At 50.8% G+C, this 17,995-nt stretch overlaps 3 protein-coding genes across 4 annotated transcripts; 1 reads left to right on the plus strand and 2 right to left on the minus strand.

Moving 5' to 3' along the window:
* The first annotated feature begins 627 nt into the window (after nucleotides 1-627).
* RNF181 (ring finger protein 181) lies at nucleotides 628-2,461 on the plus strand. 2 transcript variants are annotated; one of them, XM_066267598.1, is made up of 5 exons: nucleotides 628-778; nucleotides 1,400-1,530; nucleotides 1,716-1,825; nucleotides 2,000-2,086; nucleotides 2,319-2,461. In XM_066267598.1, the coding sequence occupies exons 1-5, from the start codon at nucleotides 693-695 to the stop codon at nucleotides 2,376-2,378; spliced, it is 474 nt and encodes a 157-aa protein (XP_066123695.1). In that variant the 5' UTR covers nucleotides 628-692; the 3' UTR covers nucleotides 2,379-2,461. The 2 variants fall into 2 exon arrangements, with proteins under 2 accessions (XP_066123695.1, XP_066123697.1); XM_066267600.1 differs by having other exon boundaries at nucleotides 2,000-2,074.
* Nucleotides 2,462-3,046: 585 nt separating this feature from the next.
* On the minus strand, nucleotides 3,047-7,381 carry TMEM150A (transmembrane protein 150A). Its single transcript, XM_066267597.1, has 8 exons — nucleotides 7,277-7,381; nucleotides 6,545-6,727; nucleotides 6,061-6,108; nucleotides 5,636-5,722; nucleotides 4,868-4,935; nucleotides 4,414-4,541; nucleotides 4,009-4,186; nucleotides 3,047-3,791 (listed from the first exon to the last, which is right to left on the minus strand). Exons 2-8 carry the CDS (start codon nucleotides 6,607-6,609, stop codon nucleotides 3,553-3,555), a joined length of 813 nt encoding a protein of 270 aa, XP_066123694.1. The 5' UTR covers nucleotides 6,610-6,727; nucleotides 7,277-7,381; the 3' UTR covers nucleotides 3,047-3,552.
* Nucleotides 7,382-9,281: 1,900 nt separating this feature from the next.
* On the minus strand, nucleotides 9,282-14,566 carry C3H2orf68 (chromosome 3 C2orf68 homolog). The gene is made up of 4 exons (XM_066267601.1): nucleotides 14,372-14,566; nucleotides 14,170-14,288; nucleotides 13,174-13,325; nucleotides 9,282-12,809 (listed from the first exon to the last, which is right to left on the minus strand). Exons 1-4 carry the CDS (start codon nucleotides 14,476-14,478, stop codon nucleotides 12,687-12,689), a joined length of 501 nt encoding a protein of 166 aa, XP_066123698.1. The 5' UTR covers nucleotides 14,479-14,566; the 3' UTR covers nucleotides 9,282-12,686.
* Nucleotides 14,567-17,995: the final 3,429 nt, after the last annotated feature.

A 17,995-nucleotide genomic window follows, 5' to 3' on the forward strand; every position in this document is an offset into this window, starting at 1 on the left:
GCTCAGGGTGCATTAATGCCCCGTGGGCCGTAGGCAGAATAGCAGGAAGTGCCCTAACTCCAGGCCGCCCCCCCCCCCCCGAAAACCCCTGAGCTCCGGGGGCCAGGGCATCCCTCTCTGAGGGGCACTTTTTTTTTTTCCTGCCTGAGAGTCCTTTTTCACTGTCTGTCTGAGAAACCTTCAACATCAGCATTGCCGAGGCCCTCTGAGCCCTAGAGCTCAGTCACTGGGCTTTTCAGGGAGCTACTGATGCAGTCCACACATTCCCATGTACTTATCTACCCTAGGCACACAGCTCGAACTCCAAAAGAGGAGTTTTACTTTATTTTTAAAATATTTTAATTTCAGAAAGAGGAAGAGAGAAAGGGGGGGCAAGCCCCGGGCTCCAAACCAATGACCTCAGCATTCCAGATGGATGCTTTACCCACTGCCCACTGTAGGTTAGGCAAAACAGAAAATTTCTGATCAACTCCCGTCCTCTGCTATTGGCGTTAGCCTTTGGTCACCTGACTTAGTCGAGCCAATGAGAGCTGACAGGATTAATACTTCCGCTTTCTGTATGTCTAATGAACCACTGCTCTGCTTTTCGGGTGCTATGATTGGCTATTTTCTCTCAACTCAGCAGTTTATTGGCCAGCACCGCAAAGCCGCAGTCCATAGGGTCTGAGGGCTGCTGTGTCAGGCCGTCTGCCATGGCGTCTTACTTTGATGAGCACGACTGCGAGCCGCTGGACTCCGAGCAGGAAGCCCGAACCAACATGCTTCTAGAGCTCGCGAGGTGGGTGCGCGGGGCTGGAAGGTGGGGCCAGGTAGCAGGTGTCTTGAGTTGGGTCTGGCTGGAGAAGGAGAATTACCTGGGTTGGCATATTCGGGAGAGGACGGATGAATGATCTGGAGAGTTAGTTCGGAGGCTAGATTGGACAGGAAGTCGGTAATTTGGCTCGTCCTTGCGACCCCCCGGGTAAGGGGATTCTGGGAAAGACTGGAGCTGGGTGGGGTTGGGGAAGTCGGTGGCAGGAGGGCAGTGGGTTCTATTCTAGAAGGTACAGAAGGCTAGCCATGGGGGAGGAGCAGGAGCCGTGTGGGTGTGAGTAGGTACATTGGTTAGGAACACCAGTTCTCACACTGCCACTGGAATCTGGCTTTACCAGGTCATCCCTGTGTGGCCTGAGTAACTTCTCTGAGCCTGTTGACTCCTATGTAAAATGGGAATAAACAGCCTGTGTGCTTGGGAGTGTCTTGGGGATAGCAGCTGGAAACCATTTCTCATTCTGCTTTTAATCTAGTGAGCACTACTGATTGGGGTAGCTATTATTACTACTAGCTGCACAGGGTATTTACCTGTTGATGCAAAGAGAAAGTATGGTTTTCTTTGGTTCTGACCTTGTGTCCTTCCCAGATCACTTTTCAATAATATGGACTTTGAAGCCACGGGATTGGTAATAGATTGGGATCACCACCTGCCTCCACCTGCTGCCAAGACTGTGGTGGAACACCTCCCCAGGACAGTCATCAGGGGCTCGCAGTCTGGTGAGAACACTAATTCTTTCTGCTCTTTGGGGCAAGTCTGCCAGACTCTCTCCCTCCTTCCCCACTCCCACAAGCCAGACAGTTGACTGGCACTTCAGTTTTCCATGCCAGGTTGGGGCAAATGTCCTTTAGGAGTGGGAGCTGGGGCCTGTAGCAGCTGTCCTGATCAGCACTCCCTCCTAAAGAGCTCAAGTGCCCCGTGTGTCTTTTGGAATTTGAGGAGGAGGAGACTGCCATTGAGATGCCTTGCCATCACTTCTTCCATTCCAACTGCATTCTGCCCTGGCTAAGCAAGGTACTGCTTCCTTTCTCCCAGCCCTCACCCTGTCCAGTTCTCAAGTCCCTTTCTTTTTATGAACTCTTGGGGGATCAGAGAAGGAAGAGGGTCAGGGTGAGAACTGGGAGCAGAGGATGAATATTAGCTTATAAAGACCAGATCTGGTCTGGAACACTGCCCTGTTTTTCCCAGACAAATTCCTGCCCTCTCTGCCGCCATGAGCTGCCCACTGATGATGACACTTACGAGGAGCACAGACGAGATAAGGTAGGAGCGGAGGTAAGTGGGTGGTGGTGGTGGTGGTAACGGGGCTCCCTCAGACTGTCCTCTATGCTCTCATCTCCCACCTCAGCAAGGCTGAGTGGGCCTCAGGTCTCTGGGCTGTGTTCCCAGTGACTTTGGTGAGGGGCAACGCAGATGCCAGAGTCTGAAAACAGAACCAGCTCCATGATAGCTGCCCCATAGCTTCACCCAGAGGCCTTCAGATACAGTTCCTGCCTCTTTCCTAAAGGCTCGCAAGCAGCAGCAGAAGCACCGACTGGAGAACCTGCATGGAGCCATGTACACATGAGGCAGCTGAGGCTGAGCTCTGGCCCTCTACACCTTCCTCTGGAACCTCAAATCCTCATTAAAGGTTTTTGTTTTTTTTAATAAGCCTGCACCTGCATTGCTCATAGGCTCTGTATCCCCCACCAGGGCCCTACTGCTACTGTGGAAGGTCGGCCTGGACTACAGAAGGCCCAGGCTACATAACCTTCCCTGCCAAGCCTACTGACCTGAGAACAGTGAAGCCCAGGTCAGGAATCTGGTCACTGAACCAGCCAGGGCTTGGGCCAATGTGTTCATGGCCAAAAATCAAAATTTGTCATGGTGCGGCACCCCGTAGATATTTAAAGATGCATCCCTCTCCCCCTGTAAATTTTAGTCAACCTTGGAATCCCAGGTGCTTTTTTTTTTTCTTCCAACATTTTAAAAGTGCTCTTTACACATGCCAACCCTCCTCCCCCATCTCCTTATACTAAGGCATCAAACCAGATGCTGAGTGGAGGTGAAATGATCAGTCAGTTCTGAGGGATATTTGACTGGTACTTGGCTTTCTTTGTTCCTGGCAGCCCTGCTCTCAAAGAGCACTGGGCACTCAGGACTCTCCCTAGTGACAGGGGCTTGCTCCCATTCTTTGCCTAGGAAGAGCTGACCTGAATCAGGCCTTCTGATTCTCCAGAACAGACTACAAACATGCAAATTAGAATTCTTTTAATAGATATATATATAAAAAAGTACTAAAATACCCATGTGGTTCTGCTGTTATTTGCCCTAAAGAAAGTAAGGAGCAGAGTGAAGAATCCCAATGCAGTTCAGTGGGCCCCAAAGTGGGCCTTCCCACAGACTAAGGCATGCTCACCGCCCCCCCCCCCACTGCTATCCCTCTCATCCCCAGCCCCAGTTCCTGCAGCAGGAAACCCCAGTGGTCTGGCCTCAGCACTGGGGAATAGAAGGCACCTGAAGGGTTGGCTTGGGTGGCGGAGGATATGTGACCTTGAAACAAAAACAACACTGCAGAGTGGAGAGCAGGTCATGCAGCTTGGGCAGCTGCCAGGACCCGCTCCTCTATGGCACAGGTGTGTGGGATGGCTACTCCTCTAGGAGCGAGGAAGCCAACAGAATACTTTCTCAAAATTGTTTTTGGTACAAAAAGAATGCAAAGAAGACATGGGGTGGGAGCAGTGGAGCCTGCTCCCCAGACCTCAGATCATGGCTATGCTCTCGGGGGCACAGTTGAGGTGAGTGGAGGTGCTACTGCTCCCAGAGGACTTGCAGGCCCGACCAGCAGGCTGCAGTGCAGCCACCAGTGTCTCTGAGGAGACTGCCCCAAACTCATAGCAGAAGGTGCCGTAGAAAATGAGGATGTCGATGACAAATACCCACTCGCACAGGGCGGCCCCGTGCTGCAGCTGAGAACTCTCATGAATGAAGAAGATACCACCTGGAATGGGGCTAAGGAAATGTTCAGCAGGATATATCGGAGACTGGTGACACACTCTCTGCCTTCCCAGATATATAACTAGGCTGGGGCAAAAACCCAGGCCTGACCTCCCAGGAGAGAGAGTAGAAGACCACACTGGGCAGCATTATCTGGAAGGTGTGCCATTCTGCCCGCCTCATCTTGGTGAGAGAAGGGCTGGTCTATCTTGGAAGGATACTGAGGATCAGGACGACAAAGGCAATGGCTGCCAGCACAATCCGCAGGTAGGCCATAGCCAGGTCCTGAGGGGCGGTGGCCCCATGGTAGGAGAGGACACAGTGCAGGCAGACAAACAGCAACCCAGCAGGGAAGGCCACACCAGCTCCAATGTAATGAAGAGACTTAGCATGATCCACCTGAGCCCAGAGAAGGGCTGATCAGTGAGGCAGCCCTGCTCCTCCAACCAACCCCCTTCATACCTTTTCTCTGTCCCTCTTCCTTCTTTCCCCTTTCTCTCCCAGGCCCTTCTTCCCCCACCTCAACCATGAGGGGCTGCCCCTGCAGCTTGGGTCAACCCTCAGAAGACTGAGGGTCTCTGTAGACAGCCATGGCCTTACAGGGGAAGTTCAAGAGGTGGGTATACCTGAAAGTTTCCGACCACCACAAGGCCTGCAGCATTGGTGCAGCCTGTGATGAGTGTTGTGGTGTTAATCCAGGAATGCCGACTCTGTTCCAGGAGCTGCCCATAGAGTAGGAGGCAGAGCAGGGCCACTGGGGAAAAAAGCATGGGTAGAACCAGCATTAGTGCCTTCCTCTGGCCCAATCCTGCCCAGGAGCCCACTCTCACCCCTCCAGACACTGAGGGCCAGATGGGAATAAATGGACAGGGGCGAACTAGGTTTCTTCAGGCTCCAGCCAGCAGGGTGGCTGTGTAGGAGTCGGCTTCTGGCCTTCAAGGAACAGGGAGAGAAGTGGCCTCTTGCTTTAGCCCTTGGTTGAATGGACTGTCGAGCAAGGGCTTCCTGGGTCCTTTTGGCAGGGAGGGTGTGTGGGGTGGGCTGGACTGGGCTGACTGGGGGGCTAAGCGCACAACTCACCCATGAAAGCACCCACGTTGCCAATGAGGCTGAAGAGGCAACTCTCTGGGGGATATGTGCCGCACTTGCTGAGGGGAGGGGGGCAAGGACAAAGTGAGAGGGAGCAAGGAGCAGCAGAGGGCCCTGTTCTGGCCCACTTGCTTTCTATTGCTTTATCTGTGCCCAGTTTAAGCCACCGATTTATGAGAAGAACCAGTGTCTCTCACAAATAACTGGTCCCTGGCTGGTATCCCCTCCTTCCAAAAAAAGGGGAGCTCATGTGTGTGACAGGTTAGGGAGTAACCAGGATTGCTCTACAGACCCCTGAGACTGTCAAGGCCTGTAGCTGGTCTGGCTTTCCTTGAGCCAGAATTTGGGCTGGGCAATCCGAGGGCTTGAGCTTAAATCCAGGTATCTCCACTTACTAGCTGTGTGATCTAAATGGATGATATAACTGTTTCAGTTTCCTTGCCTACAAAATAAAACAATAGCTGCCTCAATGCTGGGAGGATTAAATGACATTATGCATATAAAGCATTCAGCACAGAGCCTGGCACTTAGTAAATGGTAAGTAGTACTGTTATTAAGTGCTTTTAATATACTGCTCATAAAAATTAGGGGATATTTCAAAGTGAATATGAATCGATAAAATATCCCCTGAGTTTTGTGAGCAGTATATATAATTATTATTCCTATGAGATCCTTTGGGACAGGCCTTTGCTTGAGAAGCTTGGTTGGGAGTCTGTCAGGGCCTTGGGTCTCTCTGATCTGCCAGTTTCCAGGACTTACCTGATGAGGGGGACATCATCCAAGGTGCAGCAGGTCTTGGGACCCCCTTGCTCAGCAGGGCCAGGAGAGCAGGACTCGTTGTAGGACCTGGAAGGCAGGACAGAGTAGATTGGGGGGAAAGGGGTCCCCTAACCCCTTGGCCTGTTCCTCAGACTTCTCAAAGACCATCTTCCCAGACCTCCCTTATCAGGGGGTAAGGGGGCCCACTTCTCAGGGCCCGCCTGAGACAGAAGCCAAAGGGGCAGAGGGGTGGTGGGAAGCAGGTAAGTGGGCACGAAGCCATGCCTGGGGAGGGGCAGGCGCGCCAATGTCAGAGAAGAGCAGTGAGGCCCAGGGTCTCCGTCTGGCTTGCAGCAGCCCCGGCCCAAGAGGGAACAGAGATGAAGGGAGCTTTAGAGTGAAGCTGTCTGCAGAGTGCGCCATACCAGTTCTCCACAGGGCACACGTGGTGGTTCATCACGGCCATGGCGTACCTGTGGAAGCAGAACTGTCACCCTCATACCCCTCCCAATCTGGCCCAACCTAGCCTTCCCCTACTGACTATTCTCTCTTGATTCTGGCCCCATTCAGCCTCATTGTCTTTGCTAGGGACTGAGGTTGGGGTGGCCCTAAGGCCTGATGTCACATCAGAACACACAACAGTGGCCACAAACTAGAGAACCTCTGGAAGTATGTCTGTCAGGGCCACCTTTCTGGACAGTAGGTGGTGCCAGCTTGTCCCAAGGGACTGTGTTTCCAGGCACCAGGCCAGGCTTTGCAGACAGCCCAAGTGACCCTGGGTATCACCCCAGGGCCTGAATCAGGACAAGGGACTTTGTGTGTGCCATCAACCTCCTGGTGGGTGCTGTCCCTCTCAGCCTGGGTCCATTTTGTACCCTAGTTGTCTTCCCCCTCCCCGTCTTTACTTACACAGTCCATAGGCCAGTGATGGAGAATGCTGATAAGCTCACAGGAAGGAGGATCCAGGCGGTCATGAGGGAGGGGAGCCAGGGTGGTAGTGGTGTGGGAGGGATGACGAGGTAGGTGGGGGAAGAGGGGACAGGCCCAGCTACCTTTTAAGATACCTCGCCAAAACCATCAACTGACCCCGGCCTGGTGGAGAGAGACAGGTCAAAGTACAGGGTCCAGTGAGTGGCCAAAGCCCCGGGGAGAGTGTGTGTGGGGGGGAAGGTGGTCATCACCTGATTGGGAGCTCCTGCCAGGCTCACATTGTGGGCTCAGCCCATACCAGGACATGGCCACCCTCTGACACCCACCGGCGGCCTCCGCGTCCCACCCGAAGCCACTGGCTTGCTCAGGGACTTGGGCGGCGCCATAACATCTGGACAGGGAGTGACCCTCCCTCGCCTAAGGGAACTGGCCTAGGAGCCATGCTGCAGTCAAAGGGCCAAGCTAAAGAAATCCCGGAGGGCTGTGTGTGTGTGTGTCTTAAGTTCGGTAGAGGGGCGGCCACACGCAGGCGACCACCGCATTCCAGTGAAAGGAGCGCTCAAGCGGGAACCCCAGCCCGTCCCCGCCCGTGTGGACGCCAGTTGACCGGGGCCGGCGAGTATTCGGTCCCGGGGAACAAGCCTTCTCCTGTGATTCCTGCGGGGCGGGGTTTGGGGGGGTATCTTGGGAAATGAGGGGCCCAGTACGCACCTCCCCGGAGTGCCCTGCGGCTGCCGCGCTCCGCCCAGCCCGCGCGTGGCGCCGTCCCCGGCTGCGGCCCTCAAAGCGGCCCTGTAGGTTTAAAGGGCCGGCGGCCACGCCCCCACCCTAGGCGGCGCCGCACCGCCCGCCGGGACCTGGAGTCCACGCCGCGCTGGTCCGGTGGCCCGCGCTCCGCTCAGAACTACAATTCCCGAGGCCCCGCGCCCAGTGCGGGTGGAACGGGAGTGGCGCACCAGCTTCGGGGACCTGGGCGCGAGTTTTGTGGTGTGGGACTAGAGCGGCAGCTCTGACTTCGAGATGCCAAAAGGATAGTCCTGTTGCCCCTGTTCCTGCGGTGGAAGCTTGGGGGAGGGGGGGAAACGGGGGTTTGCACCACCTTCCTGCTTAACCTGTGTTCGTCATGGTGCACGTGGCTGGGAGGAAGCCTCCCTAGCCGCTGGACACATTCTGCAGCAGCCGGCCGACTAGTGAGACTTCCGGTCATCTTCCTCCGCAGAGCGCCCGCTGCCTGCTTCTGTCTTAGGCGAGGCGGTCCGTAGAGAGAAGCTTTAGCTGTTCCTTACATTCAAGTGTCCTGGATTTGGCTTGTGTTTCCCTCGACTCAGCAAACTTTGGAGGATGCTACTTGCATCGGATACATTTCAAGGGTACAAGAACACAAAGTACTACTGTCCATAAGTCAGTGCCCAAAACACGTTGCCCGACTGCTCACCACTTACTTAAAACAGAGCAGCAGTGACCAATGGATATCCATTTTTTTTTTTTTTTTTTTTTTTTTTACACAGAGAGATTGAGTCAGAGAGAGGGATAGACAGGGACAGACAGGAATGGAGATGAGAAGCATCAATCATTAGTTTTTTGTTGTGACACCTTAGTTGTTCATTGATTGCTTTCTCATATGTGCCTTGACCGCCGGCCTTCAGCAGACTGAGTAACCCCTTGCTGGAGCCAGCGACCTTGGGTTCACGTTGGTGGGCTTTTGCTCAAACCAGATGAGCCCACGCTCAAGCTGGTGACCTCGGGGTCTCGAACCTGGGTCTTCCGCATCCCAGTCCAATGCTCTATTCACTGCGCCACCGCCTGGTCAGGCTGGATATCCACTCTAAGTAGACACGCGGCCAGGTGTTGGTAGGCAACAGAGGAAGGTGGGAGACCGAGTAATATGGGAAAAGGAAGCACTATGATAGTGTGCAAATAAATTACCCACCAGCTTCACCGAAACTCACAGGCCAAGAGTGCCCTCCTGGTTCCTTTCCTAATTAAAAGGGAGTGATACTTGCACAAACCAGAATGTGCCTAGTGTTCTAAAAGGAAGCCCAGCATCTGTTGGGAACCCTTGTGGGGCCAACACATCATGGACCTGAAAGGAGCATAGGGCCAGGCAGCCAGCAGGTGGGAGCTGAAATTTCACATTGGTGAGGCAAAGGTAAAACTGCTGATACTGTGAGGGAAATGGAGCATGGTTGGACAATGGTTTGTCAAAGGAGAAACCTTTTTAAATCCAGTGGCAGTTAAAAACGGTAAGAGGAAGCCTGTTGGCAAATCCTTTTCCAAATTGCTTCAGGACAAACCACTAAAAGTAGGGCTGTACTGAGAGAACTATTCAGATTCTAAACTGCCTGTTTTAACATGAAGTGGTATATAAGCGCTCCAGAGCAGTGACAAGGAGGAAGATTTTGGCGTAATATGATAGTTATGAGTAGTCCTTAAAATAGAATTACCCCGAGATAGAACTCCCTATGACAGAAGAGCTCTTCATGGGTAGTTGGTAGGGGGAAACAAGACCAGATGTCTTTAAAAGTCCCTTCCAGCTCTAAAACCACGTGAGCCTAGATGTTATGCTCTCACCAGGTCAGTTCTTAAAATAGTCAGGCTAAGCAAGAGATGAGATTTCAAGTGCTGACTTTGTAGTGCTGAATGACATTAGGGGTAGGCATTAAATCTTCACTTCCCTTACATACACAAGTGATTTTATTACTCTTGGCAAAAACAGTGCTGTAAAAATAAGTTTATTGGTTTAAAAAAAACAGTCTTTAAAAGTACCTCTCTTCCAGGATTTTCAAATAATTTTCATACTTCACTTTATTCATACACATAGCAGAAACATTAAAATGAGAAAACAGAAGACTGTATGGCTTTTTATACATTTAACATCACGACTTCACCAGTGCAACCAATCTCATTCTGGTGGCTCTAAGAAGGCAGAGGGCCATTTACTCAGGTTTTTATATCTATCATGATTCCCATCACTGGGGGAATCGGGTGGATGGTTACGGCTTCTTGGACATCTAATTCCTCAGGGATAAGATAGGAATTCAAGGAGGGGGCTTAAAATGTTTCAGATAATTTTCAGTATTCCATGGTGATTCTCCCAAAGGCTCAGAGGTATGAAAATAATCTGTCCTTATTCCTCTTTACATTTGGAAAGGCTTCATTTATATTTGTGAACCAGCTGGGAATCCACGACCTGTCCATCAGCAGATCTCACCAAATGCACAGCAGGTTGGATACCCACTACCCCAAAGGTTTTTTTTTTTTTAGTATCACAGGCTAAGCTCTAGTTGGCAGTGCCCCTCAGGGTAGACCATGGAGATGGAATGTCCCTTTCAGAGGCTCTTCCATAGGGAGCATTTGTTACTGCCCATGCTGTTTCTTCCCAGTCTGGCCGGGCTCCGCAGCCTCCTATTCTTTCTCAGTCAACACAAAATGCTTTACAATCTTTTCTTGCTTTATGTTCGTCAAAGATTTCCATGCTTGCCACCTGGCTGGCACTCAGGCTTTAATGTTCATTTTTGCACAGCCCAAGCCCCTGCAAACTTCAGCTTCCTTCTATTTGTAACATCATCCACTGTGGCTCAGGACACACAGAACCTTAAAATCCAAGGCTTACTCCCAGTAAGTAAAGGAACACTTCATTTTGGATGGACAAGAGGTATGCCTATCAGGCTACCAGACTTTCTTTTTAGACAGTCAATAATTTACTTAGGTAGTGTTGAGTCTGAAGCAGCCTACAAGAAAGCTCCAGCTAGTCCAACACTGTTCCTACTGTACTATACAGCAGGGGACAGTCCCCTTTGGCACATATCTAGAGCCTGTGGGAAATGTTATTCACATTTTCCTTGATGGCAAAGCACCAACTTTTGAAATCAGCTGAAAGATGTCTGGAGGCAAGTCTGTGAATAAACTGGACAGTACCACCAGATGATTGGTGGCAATAGCAATGAGCCTGTGCTAGAAAGCTGTCCACTGACCAGAGCAGCATTGCAGGCACGCCCAGAGCAATGGCAGCCTCATCACCAACAGTTCTGCTCTGATGAACCTGTTAAGTATTAGGCTTAGTGCTGCATATAGTCACACTGTATAAGTTAGCTAAAAATTAAAATGCTTTCTTGAGTGGAAAATATTTTATATGTACTTGATAAAGTGACTCAAATTTTACAAGCGGGGAATTCCCATCAGTTTCTTACCTGAGTGTATGAGAATTGCATGACAAACACATAAAGACTATAGGTACATGCTTTCCTTTTCACAAGACAGGAATGGAGGCTAAAATTTCAGGTGTTATGCCCCCAACCTCTTCTGGGTTGCTGGAAGCAGGCCATCCAGCTGTGAGAAGATGGGCCCCCCAGAGGTATTTCCAGACTGGGAAGCCTAAGAGTTCCAGTGAAATCCTATGTCCAGGTCAGAAGATCAGCTGAAGAGCTGGAAGCCTAAAGGACCAGTCCTGGGAGCTGCAGGGTGATTGGGGCGAGGTCACAGCCTCCTTGACCCAGGGGGGCTGGAGGGTAGTTAACATTTTAAGTCAAAAGGCACTTGGAGTCCAGCTGAATAAATACAGTAAAAGTAAAATACAGACTTTCTCCTTTAAAAGTAGAACTGAGCCCAGAACTGGCAAGTTTAAGGCCTCTAACCTTGGGCCGGCTCTATAGATCAGGGGCATTCTGGTCCCTTCATAACCAGGCCCTTCTAATACAGCCACCTCACTCACTTTCCTGACATTCCGGTCACTGCAAGCTGTGGTTGGCTGCACTTTAACAGTATAGTTTAAGAGTGCCCTCAGGTGTCTTTCGAAGAGAACAACTGCTGAGATGGAACAGCCATACTGATCTTGAGACAGATGTGGAGAAACCCCTGGGGCAGGAGAACTTTGGTTCCAAGAAGTCTCAGTGCTCATGGGCTCACGTAAACCCCGTATTTCAAGTCACTGAAGTTAGGTAGACCAATGTGCTGGAAAACTGAAGTGGCTTGGAATTGCAGTGCACAGGATGCCTTGTGGATTTCTCAAAGTTGAGCCAAACCTTGCATTAGGAAAAATGTTCCCTTTGGTAAAAGCACTGATATGTTCCAGGATCTTTATTCTAAGGATCTGCTGGGATGTTATACACTCTTGGGAGGCAGGAAAAGAGAAAGAATGGGGCAGATGAGAGAGGCTCATTTCACTTCTTCTGGGGTACTGTTTGGGCCTTTTTTTCTTTGCAACTAGGTTCCAAGCAGGCAATTATTGCTGTTGAATTTCTCTTTGTATGTACGTTCAAGACTGTTAAGTCACATTTGGAGAGGCAGTTTCAAGCATGTTTTGATAATTCCCCTTTAGGGATGAGGTTGAAAGCTAGAATGTCATAATCCTAACCAAGGCAGGTTTTGCTGCAAGAAATCCTTGCAATTTAGTTTTGGCAACATCTTCCTATGTAATCTTATCAAGACAGAGCAAAGCCATTGGGCCTGACAGAAACTTGGAAAGTCACTGAAGGGGAGGGAGACATGCTTGCAAGTTGGCCTCAAAAACAAACCTCTTTCACTGTACTGGTACCAGGATTACTGGAAGAGACTGTCAGAAAAGTGGGACCCTGTACCTCCAAAGTCTTGAACAGTTGGAGGTAGGCAGTCATATTGGGAGGGGCAGGGGGAGGGGATGTGGAACTGATGAACTCCAAGACAAAAGATAAAGAACAAAGAACAGCTGTAAAGAAAAAGATCTAGGAAAACATGAATGAAAGTGAGCAAAAGCACGGTAGAAAGGAGCCATAAAACAAACATGGCTGTGAAGCTGGGTGGAGTAGCAGTGGACAGGCGTCCCCGGCACATGAACTCAGTGAGAAAGCAGCAAACTGCCATAAGTTTCATAAACCCTGGCTTTCCTTGGAGTCTCTGCTTCTAGAACACCGATCTAAATTCTCAAAAATTCCAAATGAGGATGGTCAAATGGGCCAATATACAAGAAAGAATGGTTGCAAGGAAGGTTGTCAGGCATAGTCCCTGCAACACCCTTTCCTAGCAGCTCTGGGATGGGTCTGTATTTGTGTGCCTCAAGAGCCTCCAGACTGGTCCTGGCATCCCTGAACTAGGGGTGTGCTCTCTGGGCAGTGACTCCAGCCTGGAGGGAATGCCTGCAGCCTGGTCAGTGTCGGCTCTGGCGCTTTGCAATCTCCTCCTTGATGCGCAACTTCAGGGCCTCTCGCATGGGTGGATCCAGAGGCGTGTGTGCTGACACCTCCTCACTCACCCTTCCTGGATCATCGTCCTACGTGGAGGAAGAGTCAGGAAGCTCAGGGCCTGGCCTCTTCTGGAAAGGCGACCTGCCCGCTCCCTAGTCAGCACTCTCAAAAGAACTGCAATTGACTCCTAACTTCTTTGCCACTGCCTGCCATTTCCCAGGTATCCCTTGTTATAGTGATTCTCAACTGAGAGCCATAAGCCCTCCCTGTTGCCTGCCGAGAATCACTACGTGATGGGAGTTATGCTCAAAAGCATTGCCCAGCAGCTTACGCGCCCATGTGGAGCAAACACTTCCCTTTGACCCTGATGAAAACAGTGGCTTGGGGTCTGGAAGTGATTTCTACCAGTTCCTAGGACCTTCAGGCTGTAGCTGTTGCCACCAGGCATACCTGATACACGATAACTGATGTGACCTCTCCGCTGTCCGCCTCATATTCTAAGCAGAAGAGCTGATGGCCAGAAGGCTCAGGCTCCAAGCCGCCACTACTGCTGCTTTCACCGGACTCCTCACAGTCTGGGTTGCTTGGGTGGGTAGAACCATCTGGAAGGATGAACCAGAGTGAGAGGGAAGACGGGAAGGCTGCTGGAGGTCCTGACCACAAAAATAAAAGCCCCAATCTTTCTGTGAGTGTGCTTATATGAGAAATGTAGTGCTGTCAGTTTATTTACCTTTGTATCCCTGTTGCAGGGCCAGTACAGTCCTGCTTGTTATAAAGCAGGTATACAATACACATCTGTCTAGTAAATAGGGTCAGAAAGTAGTAGAGAGGTGGAGAGAGCTCTGCCTGGGTTCAAATTCAGACTGTCATTTATTTACTAGCTCTGAGGTTTTGGGCATGTGACTTAACCCCTCTGTGCCTGTTTTCCTTATTGTGAAACAGCAACAGCTTCTACCTTAGAAGGTCCTACCACATCTATGACAATGTACAGAAGACCTAACAACACTTTAAATATTGTCATATGTTAATACTGTGGTCTCTAGGTCACAGGGAAGCTGGGGGAAAAGGCCCTTTGTTGGGTTTGGGCTTCATTCCACAATTACGTCCCAGTCGCCTACTACAGCTGTGCCGCCCCTTCTCTCTGTTAGTGGGAATACGAATACACAGTATGATTGGGGGGAACTGGCGGACAACTTCTTGCAGGCTCCCAAGTATGTCCTGTAATAGTGACGTTTAACTGGGGGCCACGAGCCCTCCCTGTTCTCCAGGAAGAATCACTTAGCCGAGATTGTGGAGCGTCGAGGCGGAGGTGCCGGGAAGGGACGAGAAGAATTGCGCCTTAGGAAGTGTGTTTTCCTTCCACATAGAGAAAGGGAGAGCGTTGAGGCAGAGGGCCCCGCGCCGGAGGGCGCGCGAGCTGGAGGCAGGCGGGGCGGACGGCCTCACCTCGGCGTCGCGGCAGGTACACCTGCAGGTCGGGCTTGCGGGGCCTCGTCGGCGCCGGCGTGTGCCGTCTCCTCGACTTCTCCTTGGCCGCCTGCTTCACCTTCTTGTCGTAGTCGTCCCTGGGGGAGCCGAGCGGGAGTCAGGGAGAGCCGGGCCGGGCCGGGCAGGGGCGGGGGGGATGGCAGCGGGGGCGGGACGGTACCGGGCGAGCTGATTCCGTCGGATGTGGTGCACGAAGCCATGGCTCATGTCCAGCCGCCCGCCAGGTTTGCCGCAGAGACCCGGCTCTGGATCCGGCGCCGCTTCCATCTGAAGGCCTGGGCGTGGAGCCACCGTCACCCTAACGGCCGCCTCCGAGTTTGGCAGGGTCCTAAGCTTGTCTTCCTTCCGGCCTCACGCCCGACTTTCCGCCCCGACAGGGCTGCTGGGCCGAGAGGCATCGTGCGCGGAGTTCCTAGTGCGGTGGGCAGTGGAGCTTTTCTTTGAGACACTATATTGAAGAGCACGGATTTAGGCTTACTGCTAATAGGTCAGGCAATTCAGCACCCGTGACACCATTCAGCGTTCTGTGCTGAGCCTTCCCCTCCTTGCTCTGGGGATAGGTCCTGTGAAAGTTAGTCATCAGCTGCCTGATCTCTGCTGACTACTGAACTCCATTGTGCCTCAGTTTCCTCTTTTTGAAACCGGAAAAATATTCCTGTTTGTGCTGTCTGTCACCAATCAGCCAAATACATAGAGACAAGGATTGGATCATTATGGGCACTTTATTCAGATGGCCAACAATCTCGGGAGATGGGGTGGGGGTTTGGTACCAAAAACTGTCTTCTTTTTTAATTTAAATTTTTTTTTAATTTTATTATTATTATTTTTTACAGAGACAGAGAAAGAGTCAGAGAGAGAGATTGACAGGGACAGACAGGAACGAAGAGATGAGAAGCATCAATCATTAGTTTTTCGTTGTGACACCTTAGTTGTTCATTGATTGCTTTCTCATATGTGCCTTGACTGTGGGCCTTCAGCAGACCGAGTAACCCCTTGTTTGAGCCAGCGACCTTGCGTCCAAGCTGGTGAACTTTTGCTCAAACCAGATGAGCCTGCGCTCAAGCTGGTGACCTCGGGGTCTCGAACCTGGGTCCTCGCCATCGCAGTCCGACGCCCTATCCACTGCGCCACCACCTGGTCAGGCCAAAAACCATCTTAATACCTCATCTCAGCCACCTTTTTTTTTTTTTTTTTTTTTTTTTTGCGTTTTTCCGAAGCTGGAAACATGGAGGCAGACAGACTCCCGCATTCGCCCGACCGGGATCCACCCGGCACACCCACGAGGGGGCGATGCTCTGCCCAGCCCGGGCGTCCTTCTGTCGCGACCAGAGCCACTCTAGCGCCTGGGGCAGAGGCCACAGAGCCATCCCCAGCGCCTGGGCCATCTTTTGCTCCAATGGAGCCTCGGCTGCGGGAGGGAGAGAGACAGAGAGGAAGGAGAGGGGGAGGGGTGGAGAAGCAGATGGGCACTTCTCCTATGTGCCCTGGCCGGGAATCGAACCCGGGACTCCTGCATGCCAGGCCGACGCTCTACCACTGAGCCAACCGGCCAGGGCCGCCACCTTTTTTTTAATAAATAAATTTTTATTTTAATGGGGTGACATCAATAAATCAGGGTACATATATTCAAAGAAAACATGTCCAGGTTATCTTGTCATTCAGTTCTGTTGCATACCCATCACCCAAAGAGAGATTGTCCTCCGTCACCTTCTAACTAGTTTTCTTTGTACCTCTCCCCCTCCCCCTCTCCCTCTCCCTCCTTCCCTCCCCCCGCCCCCCATAACCACCACACTCTTGTCCATGTCTCTTAGTCTCGTTTTTATGTCCCACCAATGTACGGAATCCTGCAGTTCTTGTTTTTTTTCTGATTTACTTATTTCACTCCATATAATGTTATCAAGATCCCACCATTTTGTTGTAAGTGATCCGATGTCATCATTTCTTTTTTTTTTTTTATACTTTTTTTATTTTTTATTTATTCATTTTAGAGAGGAGAGGGAGAGACAGAGAGAGAAAGAGAGAGAGAGAGAGAGAGAGAGAGAGGAGAGAAGAGACAGAGAGAGAGAAGGGGGGAAGAGCTGGAAGCATCAATTCCCATATGTGCCTTGACCAGGCAAGCCCAGGGTTTCGAACTGGCGACCTCAGCATTTCTAGGTCGACGCTTTATCCACTGCGCCACCACAGGTCAGGCCCGATGTCATCATTTCTTATGGCTGAATAGTATACCATGGTGTATATGTGCCACATCTTCTTTATCTAGTCTTTTTTTTTTTTTTTTTTTTTACAGTGATTAAAGCCTTGAAGCAAACTCTTGGCCAGTACAGCAAGAATCCATAAAAGAGTAGTGTCCTTAACATGTTCACCAAGTCCAAGTTGGCCCCAACACCATGCCAAATCCCTGAAAAATGCAACCCAACCCCAGTTCAGTCTGTTATGAGCTGTCACAAGGAGCAGGAGTCCAGGAGAAGTCCACATCCAGGAAAAGTGCACATGGCACTGGAATTGTCACAATTCTATACTTTGCAGCTCACTCAGCCACCCTTTTTTATAAGGAGACAGAAAGCAATATGGGTAAGGGGTTTGGAATTTAGCGAGAGAAGTTAGATAAAAGTTAAAGTCTAGGGATTCTTATAGCGTTTTTCCATCTGCTGACCAGTACTTTTTCCATATGTGCCTTCCCAGTCACCTCCCAGTTCCAGCTCCATCTGGTCATCCCCTGCGCCACCACAGGTCAGGCTCATTGTACTTCTTTTTTTTTTTTTTTTTTAAGATTTTATTTATTCATTATAGAGAGGAGAGAGAGAGAGAGAGAGAGAGAGAGAGAGAGAGAGAGAGAGAGAGCGGGGGGGGGGGGGAGGAGCAGGAAGTATCAACTCCCATATGTGCCTTGACCAGGCAAGCCCAGGGTTTTGAACCGGCAACCTCAGCGTTTCCAGGTTGACGCTTTATCCACTGCGCTACCACAGGTCAGGCCTCATTGTACTTCTTTATCTGCGTCTTGTCAGCGGGCATTCTGCCCTTGGAACACCCAGGCTTAGATACCACCTTGCTTGTGGATCTCCTGGGTCTGGGGCACAAAGGTGGATTGCTTGCAACCTCATCAAGCATGTAGGCCTATTGATGTATCCAGCTCCTGGAACAAAGCATTTTACTTGCATTAATAATTAAGCCTACTGATTATAACTAAAAGCTATTTTACTAAAGCTAAATTTCTAACTCTTGAGTTCCCCTATCAGTTTGTGTATGGGGACCAGAGAGCACCTACCTCCAAAGAGCTTGTGAGAGGTCAGTGCTCAGGCAGGACACCCAGCGGTGCCCCGGAGGCCTAGAGCTCGCCACCTCCTGTCTGGATGACCAATGACCACTGATTGATATCTTAACTGCCCCTGCGGGAGGACCCAGGGCTTTTCAGCTGTCTGAGCATGTGCCATTTTTGAATTTTCCTTTAAAAAAAGAAAGAAAGAAAGAAAGCCAAGACTAGAAATTCCTGACTAGAACAGGGGCAAACAGTGGTGCACCCACACAGTGGAACATGGCTGCCAATCCAATGGAATGTGCCGTTGACTCTATGTGGATGAATCTCAAAATAAAGGCGGCAGAGGGAAAGGGACAGCCTCTGAAAGCATTGTCTGTGTGCTTATGACACTAGAAAATGCCAAGTACCCTGGAGTGACACAGCAGACACCTTTGGGGCTGGTGGGTAGGTTCAGCATCTTGATCGTGGTGATGGGTTCTGAGTGTGTACATTCAGCCGAGAGTTTTGAGACAATTGCACACTTCAAAT

This window comes from Saccopteryx bilineata, chromosome 3, assembly GCF_036850765.1.
Source record: "Saccopteryx bilineata isolate mSacBil1 chromosome 3, mSacBil1_pri_phased_curated, whole genome shotgun sequence".
In the NCBI taxonomy this organism is placed as follows: Eukaryota; Metazoa; Chordata; class Mammalia; order Chiroptera; family Emballonuridae; genus Saccopteryx; species Saccopteryx bilineata.

Excerpts from the sequence above, each read along its gene's own strand:
- RNF181 (XM_066267598.1), top strand. The coding sequence starts at position 693 with ATGGCGTCTTACTTTGATGAGCACGACTGCGAGCCGCTGGACTCCGAG. Across the intron at positions 779-1,399 it reads ATGCTTCTAGAGCTCGCGAG|ATCACTTTTCAATAATATGG; the intron begins GTGGGTGCGCGG and ends TGTCCTTCCCAG. Across the intron at positions 2,087-2,318 it reads GAGATAAGGTAGGAGCGGAG|GCTCGCAAGCAGCAGCAGAA; the intron begins GTAAGTGGGTGG and ends TCTTTCCTAAAG.
- TMEM150A (XM_066267597.1), bottom strand. The coding sequence starts at position 6,609 with ATGACCGCCTGGATCCTCCTTCCTGTGAGCTTATCAGCATTCTCCATC. Across the intron at positions 6,109-6,544 it reads ATCACTGGCCTATGGACTGT|GTACGCCATGGCCGTGATGA; the intron begins GTAAGTAAAGAC and ends CTGCTTCCACAG. Across the intron at positions 4,936-5,635 it reads GATGATGTCCCCCTCATCAG|CAAGTGCGGCACATATCCCC; the intron begins GTAAGTCCTGGA and ends CCCTCCCCTCAG.
- C3H2orf68 (XM_066267601.1), bottom strand. The coding sequence starts at position 14,478 with ATGGAAGCGGCGCCGGATCCAGAGCCGGGTCTCTGCGGCAAACCTGGC. Across the intron at positions 14,289-14,371 it reads CGACGGAATCAGCTCGCCCG|GGACGACTACGACAAGAAGG; the intron begins GTACCGTCCCGC and ends CGGCTCCCCCAG. Across the intron at positions 12,810-13,173 it reads CATCAGTTATCGTGTATCAG|GACGATGATCCAGGAAGGGT; the intron begins GTATGCCTGGTG and ends TCCTCCACGTAG.